General features: G+C 38.4%; 1 protein-coding gene across 1 annotated transcript; it reads left to right on the top strand.

Annotated features, from left to right (window-relative positions):
- The first annotated feature begins 1,220 nt into the window (after positions 1–1,220).
- Positions 1,221–18,692, top strand: mrc1b (mannose receptor, C type 1b). The gene is made up of 31 exons (XM_079173641.1): positions 1,221–1,329; positions 1,875–2,231; positions 2,529–2,699; positions 2,938–3,093; positions 3,748–3,858; positions 4,944–5,081; positions 5,212–5,388; positions 6,408–6,562; positions 6,907–7,020; positions 7,264–7,379; positions 7,490–7,638; positions 7,751–7,950; positions 8,306–8,421; positions 8,703–8,775; positions 8,943–9,096; positions 9,566–9,604; positions 10,198–10,361; positions 10,468–10,529; positions 10,967–11,067; positions 11,200–11,342; positions 12,349–12,454; positions 12,669–12,796; positions 12,887–12,931; positions 13,174–13,276; positions 13,542–13,771; positions 14,097–14,262; positions 15,211–15,375; positions 15,487–15,603; positions 16,142–16,297; positions 16,758–16,790; positions 17,005–18,692. Exons 1-31 carry the CDS (start codon positions 1,233–1,235, stop codon positions 17,250–17,252), a joined length of 4,290 nt encoding a protein of 1,429 aa, XP_079029767.1. The 5' UTR covers positions 1,221–1,232; the 3' UTR covers positions 17,253–18,692.
- The last annotated feature ends 2,364 nt before the right edge of the window (positions 18,693–21,056 follow it).

Here is a 21,056-nt window from a genome sequence, read left to right as displayed (position 1 = left end):
TTATTTCTTATTTTTTACAGAGCAGTTGCTTTGCAATTTTTAAAGAAGTGGTTGCACAACGGTTGCTACTGTGTTTGGGATGGTTCAAGGATCATTTATTGTCTTCTGTAACACAGAGTTGCACAACCGATTGCAGTTACAGTTGTAGCCTATAGTCCAATCATGCTACACAGGAAAGAGTAGAGTACAAAGAGTAGAGCATTCCTCTAGTTCATTTTTGCTGGTAAATTTGCAGGAACAGTAACAGTGGGATGTTAAAAAAAATATCTATGGTTACAAAGTAGAATAAGATAAGATAAGATAAGATAATCCTTTATTAGTCCCGCAGTGGGGAAATTCACAGGATCACAGCAGCAAAGTGGACAGTGCACACAAGATACAGAGTAAAAAAAAAACAAGAGCAACAAGTAATATAAATAAGTAATAAACAGTAAGTTACTAAGAGGTCGAGGGGCTTGAGTTGAACAAATCGACATACTCAGCTCTGATTGGGAAGTTATTTTCTTCTCACGTCTCCCACTATTATTCTGTAAGAGAAAAATAATAACGCTTTCATAGAACAGATACAATGGCTCACCAGTCTTAAGAATATCGAATACATAATCATGAAGTCACAGACCGATACATTGATCCACGCTTCGTGCCGCTAATAAGATGGCGGGTTTGTTTTTCACATTAGTGATCCACATAAACATGGCACCACTGAACAGTGAATTAGACGCAGTGCTTCCTGCTACACGCCTGGAAATGTGACTCTTTCAATGTCAATTCTTTCTTTATTGTTTCAGAATATCTGTCATTCACATGTTTGCATTATAACGCACTGAAAAGTCGTCTCTTTGCAGTGTCAACGTGCAGTAGATATCGGGAATGTGACTCAAAGTCTATGAGTGTGGATGCTGCACTGGACCATCGACTCATGAGTCATGTTTAGCATGAATCTCTCACAGATCATTTCGTTCCAGGACAGGAAGTGGATGGGGCTTTTTTGCCATTTCGAGGATGTGACATCCATGCAAGCAAAACAGTGTGTGTGTGCGTGTGCGTGTGTGTGTGTGTTTTTGTATCCCAACCCCCCTTTTTACCAGTAGCAAAATGCTGAAATGTGCCAATCTGAAACATGACACTTTCTCAATGAGAAGAAGAAAAAAAAAATGAGAGTGTCAGGGGTATTAAGATTCCCTCCTTTTCATGTTCATGCTCATAAGTCCTCTGCTTGCAATGCGTGGACAATGTCTCCTGCTCTGAGACTTATCGGAAGAATGCTCACCCAGAGGATAACTCTTGCAGCCTTTGTGCTCTTCATCCCAACATGTTCAACAAGAAATGGTACAGTATGCACTAAAGCTTTCTTATGTGTATGTATCTATTTATGTGTCTAATATCTCATGGTGCTGATGAAAAGATCAGCTATCATCATACATTAGTTTTACTGAATATTTGTTGTATTGGAAGTGATTTAGATTCTCATTGACTTCACTACAGGACTGAAATCAAAACTATTTTAGAGTATTTTGTAAATTATGATTATACGTTCTCTTGTAAAAAATGCTTTTAAAATGGTATATTTGGGCTTAACGAAGAGTGGACACCACTGCAGCAAGGATGCTCTGAGTGCATCTCTGGTCTGTCACAGTTTTGAAAAGAGAGGAGCTCCAGTTGAAAAGAAAATTAATGAAAAAAAGTACATTTGAAATTAGATGTCTCATACAAACACACACATATATATATATATATATATATATATATATATATATATATATATATATATATATATATATGCTTTCTGACAATGATTGTAAGAGGACCATATGCACAAAATACAATATTATGCAACATAATTTATTCTTTTTACATCTTTTTGATCTCTTCAGATTCTCCATTCACAATCACCAACAAAGCCACTGGTTTTTGTTTGGTGAGAAGAAACACCCGCTGTTATGACATGCGCTGGACAACCGGTAATCGTCTTTTTGTGACCTCAACCAAAAAGTGCCTTGGAGCTCAGGGCAAAAGTGTGGGGAGTGAAGTAAGCCTCTACGATTGTGACGACAGCAGTGACCTTCAACAGTGGGTATGCAAGAATGTGACAATGCTTGCTCTCAAAGACACACAGCTCTACATCGAAGTCAAACCTGACGGATCAACCGCCCTCACCAAAACTGTCGGGCCGAATAACGAGCTCACAATCACAGGGACATCCAGCGGCTCCTGTTCGAGAACATACAGAGGTAAAGTATTAAAACTGAACAACACAATACATGAGCAAATATGCATGATTGTACCGGGATTTATTGAACACCTGACTCTCAGTGTCAGGTGACGTATGATCGAGTAGAATGATGCATCAAGTTCCTCCTGACTGGAGTTTGGTTGTGCACGCATAAAGTCAATCAGTAGTGAAGAAAAAATGATTTAGGTCTGCCCTGAAAACAATTGGCAAGACAATACATCTTTGCAGAATCATTAATTTGCGACAATTTAAAACGATTTAAAGTGATCAACCTCTTTTGTCCTTTTTTTTTTAGAGCTTTATACCATTGAAGGAAACTCGTATGGTAAGATCTGCAAGTTTCCCTTCCTGTACAAAGACCGGTGGTATGCAGACTGCACAATGTACGACTCCTCAACAAAGCGCTCTTGGTGTGCGGTTAATACAAAATTTGAACATGAGCAGTGGGGATACTGCCCGACTACTTGTGAGTACTGAATTTAAGATTTGAATCCCACATGCCAGCACGACATGCATCTTCAGGAAGATTAATTCTGTTTCAGAGCACACATTAGATTACAAGTTGTTGTCCATTAGTTTAGTCAACATCTCAGATGCTTATTAACACAAAGCATGCAAGATTAGAGCAGCATTTTAGGATACAGTAGTACACTGTTTCGATGACTAAAGAATGTAGTTTTCCATTTTGCTGTACCGATGCACAGCCACAGACCACTGGACGAAGAACATTGTAACAGGAGCGTATTACCAGATCAACTCACAGTCGGTTTTGACGTGGTCCCAGGCTGATGCCAGCTGCAAACAGCAGAGTGCCGCCCTGCTCAGCATCACGGATCCTCACCAGCAGGCTTTTGTCTCAGGTAAGATGTCAAACTGGTGGATGTTTGCTGGTACTGAAACTGACCCAACATAGAGGGGTTACTTTATATAGATATTGTTAAAAAATTGCCTATATTGCATGAGTTAAATGTTTTAATATAAATACAAAAAAAAACCCCTTCTCATTCAATATGAATCATTTTTATGAATTGCTATTTGAGGTTTAATGCATCCATCCTAAGAAAGTAAACAATATGATAAAGATGCAGTCCATTTGATACTTAAGAAACAATGAAAGAAACTCTTAAAAATGTTTACAAAATAATTTGACATGTTTCCTGTATAACATTTTGAATCAACTAAAATTGCATTATTCAATGGATAATAGACAAGGGTTGCAGCTCTGTTTTAGTTTAAAAACAGGAAATCAATGATGAAATGACTACTACTGTTACTTTTTGCACCCATGGACCAAACCGGTATCAGTCACGGTATTTCATGGTTCATCTTGAGAAATTTCCCTTGCGTGTCTTTGTGTGCTTTGTTTTATTTCTTTGTGCAGTGGATTCTGTCTTTCTGCTGACTTGTTTTAAAACAATGAAAAAGAGGAACAATGTGGAAAAGAGGAACAATTTCTTTACTCTGTCCTTTTCCTTTTTTGTCCCTCTCAACCACACAAACACAAATAAACACAGCGCTATTGGGATCAGGGAAACAAAAACTTTGGATTGGGCTGATGCTGGACCCACAACATGGCTGGCAGTGGTCTGATAGTAAGCCCTTCCGTTACCTGAGATGGAGTACAGGTAAGTCTTCACTCCAGTAAAAAGGTTAAAAATGCTCCGCTGGAGTTCCTTTAAGCAACGACCATATAAGACTAGAGCTATACAGAAGGTTACTAACAACTTAAAGAAAAAAGAAAAATCCCTGGTGTGAGTTTGCATAATGTCAACCAGTCTTCAAGGGTGGTGATTCACCATAAAACCTTTGAAGTTCCCCTCCAGCTCTTTGTGGGATTTGAATGACTGCTTTCAGCTCATTGTTTGGGTTTTAGAGCCTGAAACTTTCAGGCTATGGTTCACTCTGATGGCACTCACAAGCATTTCTCCAGACACAGGGAGTTTATAGATATAAAGTTCAGAAAACCAACCATTTTCTTTCTGCCCAGAACCAAACAGACAACGTTAGCGACTATCTGCTGAACACAGAGGAGCATTTAGCAGCTACAGACACAGGCATTACCCTCAGGAGTTGGCGGAGACCATAAACAGAGCCAAAAGAGAGTTACTATTTGACTTACCGTCATCAGGTGGACACAAACACGGCCCCAGAAGAATGATAATGTTGCTTAGTATCTGCTGTGTGTGTAAATAAGCAACTGTTTGCAAAGTCTTAAACTATAAGGTGATGATATGTCAGTGTTGTGTTTACTGCTTGTTGCTGCTGCCCCCATGTGACCAAACACCAGTTAATGCAGGTGTACACTTTTTTAACAAGGCAAGCCCATATAAACGACATTTTTCTTTTCATCAATTATAATTAGTATTTCCATCTGTGTAATTCTACCTTTTATGTCTTGCGATAGATCTAGATCCTATCAATTCTCCTTTTAATTCAGGATCAGTTGTATGCATTGCATTCAATTCACTGAGAGGTTATCCCTTATAATATCTAAAGATTTTACTGTAGGTACCAGGTTATCGGAGTCAGTTTGTCCATTAAGTGAAAGTAAATGCAGCATTCTATTCATTTTTGAAACTACAAATCCAACAAAAGGTTTCACATTATCGAAGTGTTATACCTGATATGAAAACTCTCAAGGACGTGGTGTATGTGGATCTGCACGAGTAAAGGAGGAATCTCAATTTAAATCATCATCATCTTGTTTTAGGATATCCAACTCCTAATCCGGGGCACAACTGTGCATTTCTTGACTCTGCTGGGGAGCAAACCTGGCAAAGCTCATCCTGCACCAAGAAACAGGGCTACATATGCTACAAAGACGGGGCCCCGCCATCTCCTCCCCAAAGTACAGAAACATATTCTACTCTATTGTATTCTACCCTCCTCTGGCTACTGTACTGTTTCTCTATATGACACGTTCACCCCACGACATCAGCCAATAACTCCCGTTAATCTTTTGCTCTTTTCTTCATCAGTTGAGCAGGGTTTTTGTTCACCCCCGTGGATTCCCTACAATGGCCACTGCTTTCACCTTCAACGTGTTGTTCAAACATGGTCTGATGCTCAGCGAGAGTGCCGCAAAGAGGGCGGGGACTTGGTGAGCATCCGCAATGTGGAGGACCAAAGCTTTGTCGTCTCGCAACTTGGATACGGTACGTGATGACAATAGACGGGAAGACAGTCCAACCTTCTGCGTGTTTCTGCTGTAGACTGATTTTAAAAACGTAAATCTTTTTTTACATTAAATATGAGAATCCAAAGAGCTCAACAAGTCAGAATAGGAAGGGAGGACCTCAGACTTTAAAATGAAGCTAGCGTAAATTCATGCAGGACACGGAAGTTATACGCCCCAGCTGTAACCAGCTGACAGCCAGCCGATTGAATCATAGCTTCCGATCGGCCACGCACCAATCACAGCCCACTCTCACTTCACGGAGGTTTATTTAAATATGGCTTCCTTCTCACTGATTCATTCTACATCTACGCTGCTACAGACCACACTGCTGGCGAAGCTTCGCCTCCTCCACCCCAGCCTCCACCTCTTTGTTAGTTCATCTTCTGGCAAATGTTTGAAATGTATTTAAAAAATGTACCTCTGTCCTGTAAACCCAGGGGGGTTATTGCTCGTGCTCCCGGTCTTAGCTCAGTAGCTGCTGGCTAATCCGGGGAGCATTCAAAGAGCGGAGCCATTAAAGCCAAGTTTAACTGTATTCCATTTGTTGCAAATGGTTAAAATCTATAACGAGAGTGTTCCTGACTGAACTGTGAACATCAAAAATTGAGTTTTTCACGACTGCAATTCTAAGAAATACAGTAGGATCTACTTACTTTTCCAAGCAAATCATGTTAAAAAAGGGACTTTTCTTGATTCTGCTCAAATCATCCAAACATGAATCAATCTCAAAATTGGAAATTAATTAATGACACTGATGCGTGTAACATGCAGTATATTCAATAAACAAATACATAAGCTATACTCATTCAATATATCTCCATGAAGTAGAATTTAGACAATACTTACTGACAGATTCAATGTCTACAATCCATGTTTGCCAATGGTTCGCATGGTACCAATAGCTCCATTCATTTCAATATGTAGATCTTTATTAACATTGTGAAATTTTAGCCACGGGTTGACATGAGGCACATTCCTCCCTGACCATGTCTGCAGCATCCACTGATGAGCTTTGGATTGGACTGAATGACATACAGACAGAGGGGCTGTTTGACTGGAGTGACCACTCCGCTGTCAGCTTCACCAGCTGGGAGTATGGGAAACCGGTTGTCTCCACTGATGCAGATGACTGTGTTCATATCAGAGGAGAGGTAAGGAGCAACATGTGATATGATGGTGCACATATGGTTTAATCTTCTTATATCATATCATGTATATCTGAGTATATCACTTTATCAATATCAATTTTTTTAAGAAAAGCCCCTTTGGATTTGTGCAACAGATACTGAACTGCCTTACGCTTGCAGGCATTTTAACTAGAGCGAACAATCAAATTAAGACCTTTTGTCGGATTCTTTTCTTTTCTATTATTACTCTCATCGTTGTTTTTTAACCCAAATATTTACAAAGCGGAAAGCATTATGAATTTAAGTACATCTAGTCCACCCGTCCAGTACATTAAATCTACAAGTATGTAAATGTTTTCTTCTTGCAGAATGGGAACTGGGCCGATCGCTTGTGTAGTGAGAAACTTGGCTTTATCTGTATGAAGCAGAGTGCCACTGAACGCACCGGAGATGAAGTAGAAGTGGATATAGGCTGCAAATTTGTGAGTACATGTATAATCTATAAAAAAAAAAAAGTATATGATCTCCAAAAACATCTGGCTAATCAAAGTGCACTATGATAGCCTTGAAATTAACTTTGAAAAGTAACTGGTTCAATATCACGTTCAGCTGGACATCAGCTAAGCATCTACATCACGCACTGCAGATAAATGTCTTCTATGAACAGAATGGATGTGTTGCATTTTAAAACTACTCCGTTCTAATCAGTGCTCGGCTTCCTACAGGGATGGAAAAGACATGGCTCCTACTGCTACTTTGTGGGAGCAGAGACGAAGACGTTTGATGAAGCTAAAGATGACTGCAAGAGCTCAGAATCCTACTTGGCTGATGTTTCAAATGGGTAAACAACACCTCGTGTTTTTTATTCGCCATGATATAACCGTGTGTGGAAGTACTATACATTGTACGAGTGTTTCACAGGATGAGACAATCTATTGTAAATATTTCCAGGGTGGACAATTCCTTCCTTATCAGCATGGTGGGGTTGAGATCGGAGAAATACTTCTGGTTAGGCCTCTCGAATCAGAAGAACATTGATCAATTTGTGTGGACAAACACAGATTTAGTGAAGTTTACTCACTGGAACGCTGAAATGCCAGGTATGGAGAGAGAGAGAGCGAGAGAGATTCCATCTTTAAAAAAAGAAAAAGAGGGCACGAACAGCAGCTATGTCACTTACACTTCACTATTTGGTATCTTCCACAACTCAAGGTAACCAAGAGGGCTGCGTTGCCATGACAACTGGGATTTTGGCCGGACTCTGGGATGTGCTGCCCTGCGCCAACAAGGAGAAGTACATCTGCAAACACCTGGCAGAGGGGGCAGTTTTAACCGTTGCACCACCGACTCAAACCCCTATCAAGTGCGAGGAGGGCTGGGTCCGAGTAGGAACAAGAAACGTCTGCACGAAGGTACATTCAGAGGTTAACCTCAGCTAAACGCCATCAACACACGTTTCCTGCAAATACAAACTAAACAAAACCAGTGTCCTGTCACAATCACCATAACATACGGTACATATGCTGTTATTTCTACATATGTTGTCTTTATTTTGTAAATGTAACATTATTTAACTTATCCTACGTCCAGCAGCAAACACACATAGTTCTTGATTAGTGAGCATATTGGAAGAGTTAGTAGCTAAAAAAAAAAGATGGTAGTGACCAATACAGAGTTAAAACAGAGCAAATATTAGACTTCGCCAGGTAAACTGGAACTTGCCTCATGTCAAATGAATGATAACGTTCACCGTTGTGTTCTTCACAGTTCTTCACAGGGCCTCGGGCAGACGAGAAGACCTGGTATGAGGCCAGGGATTACTGCAGGGCCATCGGAGGAGACCTGCTCAGCATCCACGGCGATGCCGAGCTACGTGTGGGACGGTACGAGCCGGTTAATTATAACTTTAACTTCAGTGGAAAACAAAACCATTATACTGTAAAATATCCCTCTGAATGTAAGAGGATTAAAAAGCACAAATACTGGCATACAGAGGCACACAATTGGATTACAGAAAAGCAAATCAATATTTTAAGTTTCATACTCACAGTGAATATATCAAAGTAAGATGAAATAGAATCAGTTACGTCCTGCCTCTACAGGGCAACGGCGTGCTAAAATAAGTTAGATCGATGAATCATTTATACAATTTTGTGCACTGCAGACATGGAAGAGGCTGGATCGGACTTCATATTCCTGATACGAGCGCTGGTTATGCATGGAGTGATGGATCCCCGGTTAGTTAACTGTGCTCTACTTTTTACAACTAAACTGATCCCATATCATTCAATCCTGTATTTTTGTGCTTATATATATATATATATTTATATATATATATATATATATATATATATAAAAACATGTGTAACATACCGTATTGTTTGTTGTTTCTTTCTGTTCAAAGGTAAACTATCTGCACTGGCAGGACGGAGAGCCAAACAATCATAATAATGAAGAATCTTGTGCTGAATTCAGAACGTATAACATGGATGAGTCTGGGTCCTGGAACGATGTGAACTGTGAGAGTTACAACGACTGGCTGTGTCAGATCCGTGCAGGTACAGTTGAATAAAATGTGTACTAAACGCCTATTTTTATAAAATATTTTTAACAGTCATCCAGGAAAAACTGACTTGTACATGCATGATATTTCATGCCTTTGATTGCCTTCATCCATACTGAAAAACTGCCCACAAGACACATCTGTATCACAAACACATCTCCAAAAGTGGGGGTGAAGAGTTGATGTGACTTGTATGATAACATACTTGATTTATCTTTGCTTTATCTGTCCAGTAACCAGTTCAGATATTAAAACCAGGCAAGATGGAGGTTTGTCTTTTCAATAAAAGACAAAAATAGCGCGAGTGGTCAAACAAACGGCCATGGAACTGCCATGCTCCCCTCATTCGTTTACATTATCCCACAGTACGATATTCGACTCATAGCCGAGGACAGAGTGGGGACAGTGGCAGATGTGTTTGTGTTCCCTCTACATGAAATTGACACTTGCTTGTGGCTTTACAGGAGTGATTCCTAAACTACCTCCAAATAATACTGCAGTGGGTAAGTTAAAACACACACACACACTCACACACACACACACACAGGGTGGAGAAAATGGGACATTGGTGATGTCTGGTTAGACCGGGTATAACTTCACATGTCACATTTTTGAGGAGTCATTTAACATTTTGAGATTACTGTAATAATGAGCAGGTATCAAAACGATCACGACAGTCTTACAATTGACTGTTTAAGATGTTTTGCTAAATCAGAATTGAACAAATCTAAGTGAAATACGAACAAAGATATGTTTTAAAGAGTCATTAACAGTTTATTAAAATTGAATTAAATTGAATTAGAAATCTCAGACAACACAGAGTCAAAAACACATTTCCATTGATCAGGTCATTTACATACAGGATATTATTGGTCCACTTGACCAGACCAATACACCTTAAAACAAAACAAAACTAAAAAAGCAACACTTGGCATCAGTAATATTACAACTTCTAGCGAGTACCATTACAAATCATTCACTTTGATGATGTTTAACCTTTCATTTGACAGACATTAAGCTGTAATAGTTTTACTGTAACAGAAAGACACTTCAAAGTAAAACACAAATTGTCAATATGTTTCTAAAACCTTTTCAGTCTTCAACGTCACTTCAGATGGTTGGACTGTGTGGAGAGGGAATCAGTACCTTATTAACAGAATGACAATGCCCATGGAGGATGCTCGTCACTACTGTCAGCAGAGGCATGGTGACTTGGTATCTCTCAACAGTAAAGAGGAAAACGTCTTCTTATGGAAACAGGTAGGTGTTTATTTTCTTTGGTTTGCTAAACAACAATTCAACTTCTATTTATATTGAAAGAAGTAGGTCTAAAAGTGTGTGTGTATTCATGTGTATGTGTTCACAGATTTCAAGAACCTATGGGTCATATTATATAGGTTTGTCGGTGGATCTTGATAGGTCATTATGGTGAGTATCAATGAATGCCATGAAATTGAATACAGTGAATCATTGGTTAGTGAAAACTCTTTGGCCTATCGATTACAGTATGCATGTCACTTTGCACTACTTTTAAGATGTCTATCCTCACACATATATTATATATTATATATATATAAAAGAAATTATCCCACTTTTTATTTTAAGTTATTGTTTATCAGTATTTTATTATTTGTAAGTATTACTAGTACTGACATTTAAACTCATTTAAAACTTCAGCTTGATTTTATAAGCAGTTTTCTTGATTGTCTGTTTTTTTTAACTACATTTATTGTCACCTCTATATTTAATTTGTCCTCTGCTTATTTAGCATTACTGCAGAATGGCAAAAAGTTGGATAAAAAGGTCTAATGTGAAGCAATTATTGTTTGCACGATTATACGTCATAATTCAAACTGTGCTTTAAGGTGGATGGATGGTTCTCCAGTGGGGTTACGAAGATGGGATGAAAATCAACCAGATTCTAATTCTTTTAATGAGAACTGTGTTACTATGACTTACTACATGGGTGAGTAATTGCAAACTGACGAATGACAAATTAAACAAAGTATTAATCCTAGATAAGATGTTCTGGATAAGAGGAGTATGCTACTCGCAATATGCTGAAATGTTATTCATTGTAGCTCCACTGTACTTACAGGCTTCTGGCGTACTTGTAATTGTGGCCAAGAACACCAGTTCATTTGTAAACGAGGAAACTCGGCACCTGTCAACACCACTGCAGCCCCCACAGTTCCCCCTACAGGTGGCTGCCCACCCAGGTGGACCAAATTTGACTCAAAGGTCAGAAATCACTGTTAACCGTTAGTTTCGATTTTCAGTTTATTCGTTTACTCTGCTCAACAAGTTGACATTGGCTCTCATTAAAGAGCATTTGGGACTGAATGAATGTGTCCAGGTGTGATTTACAAAACAGTTTTTCTATATCCGAGTGGTAAAATAATCAGCTTTCAGAATTACAGTCAAGCCACACGACTTGTCCTTTTTTACACATATAACATGCTCTTATTTAAGCAGTTGTTGCAACTATTGGTGTTATTGGTGGAGCAGAAACAGGCTCGTCATAGTTTCATTTGGAAACCCTACATTCATAAATGGTATGATGGAAAAAAAACATAATATCTATCAGTTATTGGGCTTTGCAATCCTTTGGGCAATTCATTATACATAGGGCCAGTTACTTGGTTTTTCTATTTTTGAATTATACTTATTGTTATCTTCAATACCGAGTAGATGCATCTTTGAAATATAACTAATGATAGAACCTTAAAAGTACTTTATATATAAAGTTATGTAAATATAAGATACAAAATATATCAAATGTGAAACACTATTTCACATAAGATGAATTCACATATGTAGGAAGTTACATGTGAGTGAGTTTTACACGGGATACATTTACATTTGGTTTTCAAAACAAATGAGCACAAAGAGTGAGTGAAGAAAAGACTAAAGATGTGAAATGCCTTCTACTGGAACATCACAAATTGCTCAAAAGAGAAAAAAAACTTAGGTAACATTATCAGAAGAAACAACCAAATATCAAATGTCTTTTATCGACAAGCTTTTATGCAACAATGCATTCCTGATGCAACAGAGTCTCGTCCTCTTTTAGGTTACAATGGTTTTAGGGATACAACAACGGAGGAACTATAAATACAGAGTTTGGTAGAGAAATAAGTACACAGGCATTTCTTAAGATCAGATCAGATGGCATCAAAGCTTAATGAAAGAAGCCTATTGTTTGGTTGTAGAGTGAAAAAATCACAATTTCATTTCTCATTTGTAGTGTTACAGTATCATTAGTAACCAGCCGACCATCTGGGAGGAAGCAATGAGAAAGTGCATTGACATGGGAGGACAGTTGGCCTCAATTCCCTCAAGGCGTGTGCAAGGTTTGTCCTACTGCTTTTGCATATATTTTCAACAATGATCATAATCATACATAATCGTGTGTACAGTGTAAATCGAGTGTGAAAGTTCATTCTTGACCTGGAAAACAACAACAAAAATATCTTTGGAAAAGTGATGAATTTACTTTAAACATTTGCCAAAACTACGTGAAAATAAAGTTGAAAATTACTTAATTTCTACATTTTAAAATTTCAGCATTTTTGACCACCAAAATGGCTGAAACGGTAAATACAGACCTGTGGATTGGTTTAAGTGCTTTCAAACAAGATGGATTTTACTGGACTGATGGGAAAGCACGGAAATACACCAACTGGGGCTATTCTGTAAGTACACGCAATCTTAGCTTAGTGTTGAGTCTTGTTTAATAGACATAAAAATGTTTGAATTGTTGTTTCTCTTGTTCCGCTCTTTAGGCAAATCGACGTCGTCAAGGGTCCTTTTATCAAAGATGGGATGAGGTAACATATCCAAGACTGATTTTAAAGTAAAATTTAACTCCTTTTTAGTTTTTGTCATGACAGAGCAGACTAAAGTCCCTTGCTAGCAAACATCAAAGAGTTAAGGAAATCATCAGGTTGATCAATCAAATCAATCACTCACTCAAACACTTAAGACCACTGCACGTTTAAGCCAGTCAGTAGTTTTGATGTCCCATTGAAAAGATTTTTAAATTGTAACCCCTCCCTCTGTCCTTCACCAGGACGAATGTGTTTTGCTGACCAGCAGTACTTCCTTTGGCACCGGCAAATGGTTCATTAAGACCTGCAATGACACCAATGGATTCGTCTGTCAGCGAGATGTTGGTGAGTTTATTCTCTCTTTAAGAAATTATCTGAGGCAAAAAATAATAAATCAATCAATATAGAATGTCTTACATTACAGAACAGCTCCATACTGCCCAAGACTCAGTTTGCATTCCATGTAGTAGAGTAAACATGGTTTTGGAAAATGGAAAGCAATCCTTTTAACCTGTAGTTCCCGTGTCAATAAAGTTGTCTGTACAAATGTAATAAAAATAAATATATATATTTATTTTAATTGTATTTATATTTATCTCCCTCTCAACAGACAAAAGGTGGCCGACTCGACTAGAGCCAGCAGTTACTAACATCTATGTAACTCTGGGAAATGAGAGTATCAAGCTTGTGACTAAAAATCTGACCTGGGATGATGCCAAGAAACACTGTGATGGTGATAACGCCCACCTGGCTAGCCTACGAAACGAGTGGACGCAAGCCTACGTCGAGCTGCTGGCTATGAATCTCATGGCTCCTCTTTGGATTGGACTGAACAAACAGGTGCAGGCTGCAACCAACTGAAAGTACTGTACTGGAGCACAAAAAAAACAATTACCGGCTAGTTCCAGGGAATTTAAATGTTGTTTTTGTAATCCTTCAGTCAGATACTATTCAACAATTACTAATGACTAATTTACTACAAAATGATTAGCTTTTATCCGTGACAAACGACACAGAAGCCTCACAAGACAGCTGACGATCTACTCTGTGGCGTCTTATAAAAATGTACATTTGTTCAATCTATTTGGCAAAGAGAGATATTTTAAAAAGCCATATACAATGCATGTTGAATTCAAATGTTGATTTTATCCATTCTTGCTTTCAGCTAAACGGTTATTTTAGGTATACTGATGGCTGGCACTTGTCCTCTGCCGGCTGGGCTTCAGGTGAACCAAGCCGAGACCGACCTTGTGTGTACCTGGATGTGGATGGAAAGTGGAAGACTGCTTTCTGCAATCGGACCATGAACAGTGTTTGCAAGAAGTCTTCAGGTACGGTCGTCAGCAGGCAGCGTAAATTAATACAATCCACGAGTCATGCCGAGTGTCAACTTCTGAAGGTTTAAGTGATCTTACTGTAAAAGCTGTAATATAGTTTATTTTGCTTACGTCTTTAGCATACGGTGTGTCAAATGTTAGCTTGTTAACCTCGCTGTGATCCATGACTGCAGTAATAGATAATATGGTCATGTTCTATATGATTAAACTATAGCCCAACCGATACCGGGTTTTTGAGGAAGATACTGTTATCAATATTTTAGACCTTAAATAATCTGGTAATGATTTATTTTAACATAAACATATAAAGTTATTTTAAAGGATTGTGACTAAATACTAAGAGTAACATTTTATTTGTATCAAATTAAATATATCAGTGCCATCTGATGGACAAACTGTCATGGTTCACATTTTCTAAATGACCTCAAACCTAGTAAACCTAGTTGCCAATAGATCTGCAATAAACTCATATCAGCTGATATATTGGCTTTTCAAAACACTACATCAAGTATTACAAAGAAGACATACTTTGATGGATCGCAGGTGAGTGAATACAATTTATCTAAAATCAAAGATGGCACATCTTTTCTTCTTTGCTGAGTACTGTTAAGCAGCATTGCATTCAATGCTTACACTGATAGCTAGAAGTTATATTACAACAGTCTACAGTCTAACAATCGCACCATTAGTGTAAAATGTGTTGTTTTTTTTCAACTTTATAACCACCTTGATGAGAGTTTGTGATTTCCACACTCTTCCATTAAAGAAATTCATGAGCACTGACTTTTTGAAAAATGTCAATTCACTCAGATGCAATAAATGAATTGATCCAGGATGTGGAGCAGAGAGAGTTACTACAACGACAGTTTGAGGTTTTAAGTTCACTGCATTGAATATTTAGTAAGTAGTTGATCCCCTCATCCCTGTCTCTGTCACTCACAGATGTGCCACCAACAGAGTCAAGCGTCTTTCCAGGGATTTGCCCTCATGAGACGAATGAGGAGTACCGGCAGAGCAATGTCTGGCTGCCGTTCAAGGGTTATTGCTACGTGTTTATAACCGATGAAATTGAATGGGCAGATGCAGCTAGCAGCTGTGTCAGGCATGGTAAGAGACACTTTTAGATCTAGAGTAGATCAAGTGTATGGTGTAATAAACAGAAACCAGTAATAAGTGGTTAGCAATTGTTACAATCAGACTGTTTTTGTTGTTGTGAAGGTGGAACCCTGGCTAGCATTGAAGATCCTCCCGAGCAAGATTTCATCAAAAGCAATGTGGAAATATTTCAAGATAGCCACAGCGCTTTCTGGGTTGGCCTGTACAAAACTCATGGAGGTACGATTACACTCTTTTCTGTACTGTACTTAAAAAGGTGACCTGTGGAGTTTTCTTGTAAACAAACAAGTGTATTCACCCACAATTAAACCGTACACACACACTGCACTGCTGCGTTCACAGCTATGACCTCACTGCTTATTTCATACTCACCTTCACACGCACACACTCTCTCTCTACACCACACACCCGCAAACGTTATGTACACAACCTAGTTATTCATTAGAGCAGTTTGCTACTTGAATAAGACATTTTATCACATCTTAAAAATACATTAAACATTGTTTTAAATATTCCTGCTGATGAAAGTGAAACAAACAAACTAAATTGGGAAAATTATTAATTTGAGAAAATACTTTTAGCTCAAATCCCCTTTTTTTAAATTGTGTTTACTAGATGTTACCCTGTTATATTTTTGGCCTTTTTTTACTTTTCGTACGCACCTTGACAGATTACAAATACATAATTATATCAAAAAGTTATATAACAAACTATAAAAGTGAAAATCGTATTATATCAAGTTTCTGTTTGGCCCTAGGGGACTGGAAGTGGTTGGATAAAACAGTCCTGGACTACACTAACTGGTCTGAAGATGAGCCTGATAATGACTATGCACAGATTGAAACCTTAGATGGGTCTTGGAGGACAGGTCGCAGATGGCACGACAGAGCATACATCTGTAAAACACCCAAAGGTAAGATTATCATTCCCATGTGGTTTGAATATAAGGTGTTTTATATAAGTTCTCCTCATACATGTACCTTGTTCAAAAAGCCTTTGGAGTAAGAGGGAGCCACACTCAAGCCTCTATTAAAAGGTCCATTTTCCTAAAAACCTAATAAAACAAAGAGAGAAAAACTTCCTATTATCCTACAACTTTATGATTTGTACGGTTTGTTATTACGGGGTAATAAAAGGTAATCCTCCATCAACTGCCATAAACTCAACAGCCAGCCTCAGATCACCTTTTGTGACTCTGTTATTTTACGTGTTGCTTTATGTATATAGTGCTGAAATAAAGGTAGACTGGGGAGTGACAGGGGTCAGTGCCGTCCCTCCAGGGGAAATTAGACCTGAATGTATTCCTTAAAAAAAGATTAGTTATCTGAGCACTTTTCCCTTCTTTTTCTCCTTTTTCTCTTCTCTTTAAACAGTGATGGACATAGATTCAGGATCAGGAAAGCCTGGTAAGTTACACCTTTGTATCTCCTTAAGTTGAGTATTTTAATAATTTAACAACAATAACAATATTTGAAATGGTGAGTGTTACATGTAATGAAACTTAGTTATTTTACAAATAAAAACATGTCGTGAAATGTAATTAAAAGGAATATAAATGATACTTAAAGCTACATTTGATTTAAATTGTTTTGACTGATCCACATCTATTTGCTTGTGCAGAACCTCATGGAGGTGAGGATCCTCGCAGTCGCGTCCACACGAGTTTGATAGTTGTGCTGATCATCACTATCACTTCTATGCTGATAGTTGTTGCATTCTTCCTCTACAAGAAGTCTCCTCGTTCTTTACCCACCTTTGACAATCCACTCTACTTCGACAGTGAACGATCCCAGCCCGATGTGGTCGATACCAATAAACTGATAGAGAATGCAGAAGTAGAAAACCCTGAGCCGATTATAACTCTGTGATTTATAAAGTAGCAGAAATCTAGCGGGACATGCACTGTACTGTACTCTATCCCAAACTGATGTATTACACTTGGATGCTTCATTAATGTTTTAGCTTTGGTTTTTTACTATAGTATATAGTAAATATATATTCAGTTATTTAACAATACGTCACTAAGTGTGAGTTTTAATGGAGTTGGCGATGTCTGACCTCATGGAAAAGAACAATTTAGGCTCTAGGATGTCTCAGTGGGAATGATTGGTGTCTGATTCTGTCTTTATATCTATGATTGAATGTATATAATTGTTACATGTTATGCTTATGCTCACTAGATGCTGTTCATTGCTTGTACTTGAAATGTGTAAAAAAAAAGAAATCTTACTGCCTGTCATTGTTAAATGAAAATTAAACTTGGCACTAAAGAATAATTAAAGTCATCAAGAAATTAAATAACACGAGGGATCAATTTACCCATCATCCTCTTTTGTAGCTGTCCAAAAAGTCCCCACCTGGGGTGGGAATCCCCAGAGGCCCCACAATAACATATTAGCACGATGAAGTTTGCTCATCGCTTACCGATCCCTGACAAGTAAACCACCTTTGAAAACCCACTCTTCTTCAGCGATGAGCGGTCACAGCCTGAAGTGGTTGAAACCAATAAACTAGTAGAGAGTGCAGAGGAAGAGAGCACCGAGTCTGTTATGACAAAACAGAATCTAATAGGACACAAACTCTATCGCGGGCATCTGGACGGTGGCTTTCTCTTTTGCATGGCCAAGGATTTCAGTCCGTTATAAAATAGAAAGAGTTTCACTCAGGCGGAAGCCTCCAGTTCTGAAGAGTGAAGCCAATGCGAAAGTGTCTTTGACTTGCATTCTCTCTACTGACCAGCAGGGGGCAACTCCTCTGGTTGCAAAAAGAAGTCTATGAGAAAATGACTCAGTAAATATTGTTAGCATGTTTTTTATGGTCTCAATCGCTAGTTTCAAGTCGTCTTCAGTACAGCATGATGTTCATTTCATAAATTGTGGTCCCATTTTGAGTAAAATAGACCATAAAGCAGAGTATGATTCAAGGCGGGGCTACCTTGTAATTGACAGGTTGCTACCCAACCAGAGTCGTATAAAGAGTCTTTACGTCACTCCTCTGCCGTTCAAATATAGTCACTTCCGTTTATTGGTTACAAAAATGTCAAGATGGCGACGGCCATAATCCAAGATGGTGACGGCCAAGACACCAAACTCAAGGCTTCAAAACGGTAGTCCACAAAACAATGGGTGACGTCACGATGACAAGATCCACTTCTTATATACAGTCTATGGTTTCACTAGAGTTGGCAATGAGTGGCTAACATGGCCAAAGGAATTTAGACCGCAGGTCTTCTTAATTGAAGTGATAGTTTGAATTAATCTGTATTTAATCATGTATTTTAATAAATAAAAAGAGACTGGTTAATTAGATGTACTGGGATGAAATTGACACTTTTTTTCTTTACTTTATTATAACTTTTAGTATAATCCTGTGTATTTGCTACGGATCAGCTGCTGTGTGAAGTCGAGAGTAATGTCTAAATAGCATTAACAAAGTAATACATATAACATATGTTATCATTTCTGTATTTCATCCTGCTGAGAGTTATATGAGACATAGTCTTATCCAGCTGTAAATTCTGGTGACCTACTAACATACGGCTTGCTCATAAAAACAATGAGTAAAAGTGACGGTGATTGTCAGACAGAGTCCATCAGCAACTTAACAGCAAACTAACCCGCTGCCCTCTTAAGACTTTACACCATTAATATTAATATAATCAGGCAAGACACTTACATTATTAAGTTTCAAAAATAGACAGGAGATGTATTTTGCGGAGGCCAAATATTCTTTAGAGGAAATGTTTTTGCCAAATTGTGTTGAAAGACTCAAAAAGATTTCGATGTTGCTTAATTGCTTTGTCTACTAAGCAATTTTTTTTACCAGTACACCTCACCTGTTTACATTCTGACATCTTACTCAACTCCAAAGTTACCACAGCTCACTTCTCAAATTCACAGAAGCCACTTCCTCTTTGAACACAACATTCTTTAAAAAAAAAAAGGCACACATGCATTTCCTTTTAAATGTAGTTGGACCAATCGACCAAATCATACCGTCTACAACCTTTTTACTTATTAACTCTATGACACAATATATAAATCATGTACAGTACAGAAATAATTATCCTTGCGTGGGTATTCAGATACGTGTGCTTAAAGGACCACTTCAGTCTGAGGAAGAGCCTGGTGCTCAAAACGTTACACATCAATACAATCTATTTCATGGGAGCTACTTGGTGTGCAGATCAATCTGTTAAACTCTTAAGGAATACTTCACCCTCAAAATGACCTTTTGTATATCAATTATTCATCCTGTGTTGTCTTGAATTCATGAAAGAAAACTTTGTTTGTCTCGCATGCCTCTGCGGGGAATGGAAAACACTTCAAACTGGTCTGGATTCGCATGGACAAGTAGCGCCTGCACAAGCGTTGGTCTGGTTATTTAGAAGTGTTTAAAACAATGAGGTTTTACCGAAGATGCATGTATTTGAACATTCAATAAAAGGCACTTTGATTATACTACACGAGTTGTGTGTGAGTTTGGAGACGTGTGTTTCGATATAGTTTTGCTGTTGTTAAACTTAGGCCCAATTTACTTCAACTCATTAGTTCTTCATCAAGATCTGTTTGCCATGGAGGGATGTGAGAAAAACTAAGTTTTGTTTAAGAATTCAAGGTAAAGTATTGTGAAGTATTCCTTTAAGTTAGTATTACAGCATCAAATCAAGTCTTTAATCAAACACTTTCTCTCATGAGGGCCTACTTCCTCTGCTGCTTCTGCAAGCCGAGGGTTAAGGATGTGGGCAGACTTGCAGCCTTTACTTCCTTAGCTGACACTGATTCATCAGCCGTAATCGTGCCTCTGCTGTGATTCTCAGAAGCCTAGAGTTGTTCCGCTGACCCTGCACTAGCATACAAAGACAGCAGCCATAACTATGTCATCTCCACTTGTCAGTGTAGGGAAAAATAATTGCTGCCTGGATTATTTGAACAGTAACGTTTTCAGTCCAGGAAGTCTTACAGTCTTCTCCCACATGAAAGATGAATAAATGGTCGCACACAGTCTCCCTTAATCCAACATTGGTGTAGTGGGAGGGGGGTTTTGGAAGCTATTGGATCATTCGACAAGCAGTTATGAAGAATCATATTAGCAAGTTTAGGCGCCATTGAGCCGTCGGTGGCTGACCACTGCCTGTAGTTTTTGTGCTGTGGCTGTACCATTGGCTTTAATTGCACAACCAATTTAGAGTTGCCAATTATCCTAAACTGGGTGTCTTGGCTGTGGAAGTATGCACATGCAGGTACGGGAAGACATTAAAAGTCCCACATAGTAAAAAGTGAGATTTTGAGGTCTTTTTTATTATTACGCTGGTCAAACTGCTATATCAATACTGTGAAAGCGATAGGAAGTCCGTGGAGAATTTAAGATAGATTGTGAATACAGGTATATTTAGTTTTTTTTAACATGAAAGCATGTAAACATGTTCTAGTAGAAACCATAAATACAAGCATGGAACGTGGAATTGAGCATGATATTTCTCCTTTAACAGGTACGAGGGGATAACACGCAACGCATTCAAAGGTCTTTGTCTGTGCAGTTCTTTTAAGGTTGACTTGGCATGTGGTGCCCTCAGCCTTCTGGTTTTGTTTTCCTAGTCCAACTGCTCTCTTGTTATTGAATATAAGCCTCCCTTCAGTCCCTTTTTCAAACCGCATTAGTATTGCTTAGGT

The sequence above is a fragment of the Pholis gunnellus genome (genome assembly GCF_910591455.1).
Source record: "Pholis gunnellus genome assembly, chromosome: 14".
In the NCBI taxonomy this organism is placed as follows: Eukaryota; Metazoa; Chordata; class Actinopteri; order Perciformes; family Pholidae; genus Pholis; species Pholis gunnellus.
Note: the sequence above shows the minus strand (reverse complement) of the source record. Positions and strands in the feature narration are given on the sequence as shown.

Coding starts and splice junctions, on each gene's coding strand:
- mrc1b (XM_079173641.1), top strand. CDS start 1,233: ATGTCTCCTGCTCTGAGACTTATCGGAAGAATGCTCACCCAGAGGATA. Junction 5,082..5,211: donor CCCGCCATCTCCTCCCCAAA/GTACAGAAACAT, acceptor TTTCTTCATCAG/TTGAGCAGGGTTTTTGTTCA. Junction 16,298..16,757: donor CATCTGTAAAACACCCAAAG/GTAAGATTATCA, acceptor CTCTTTAAACAG/TGATGGACATAGATTCAGGA.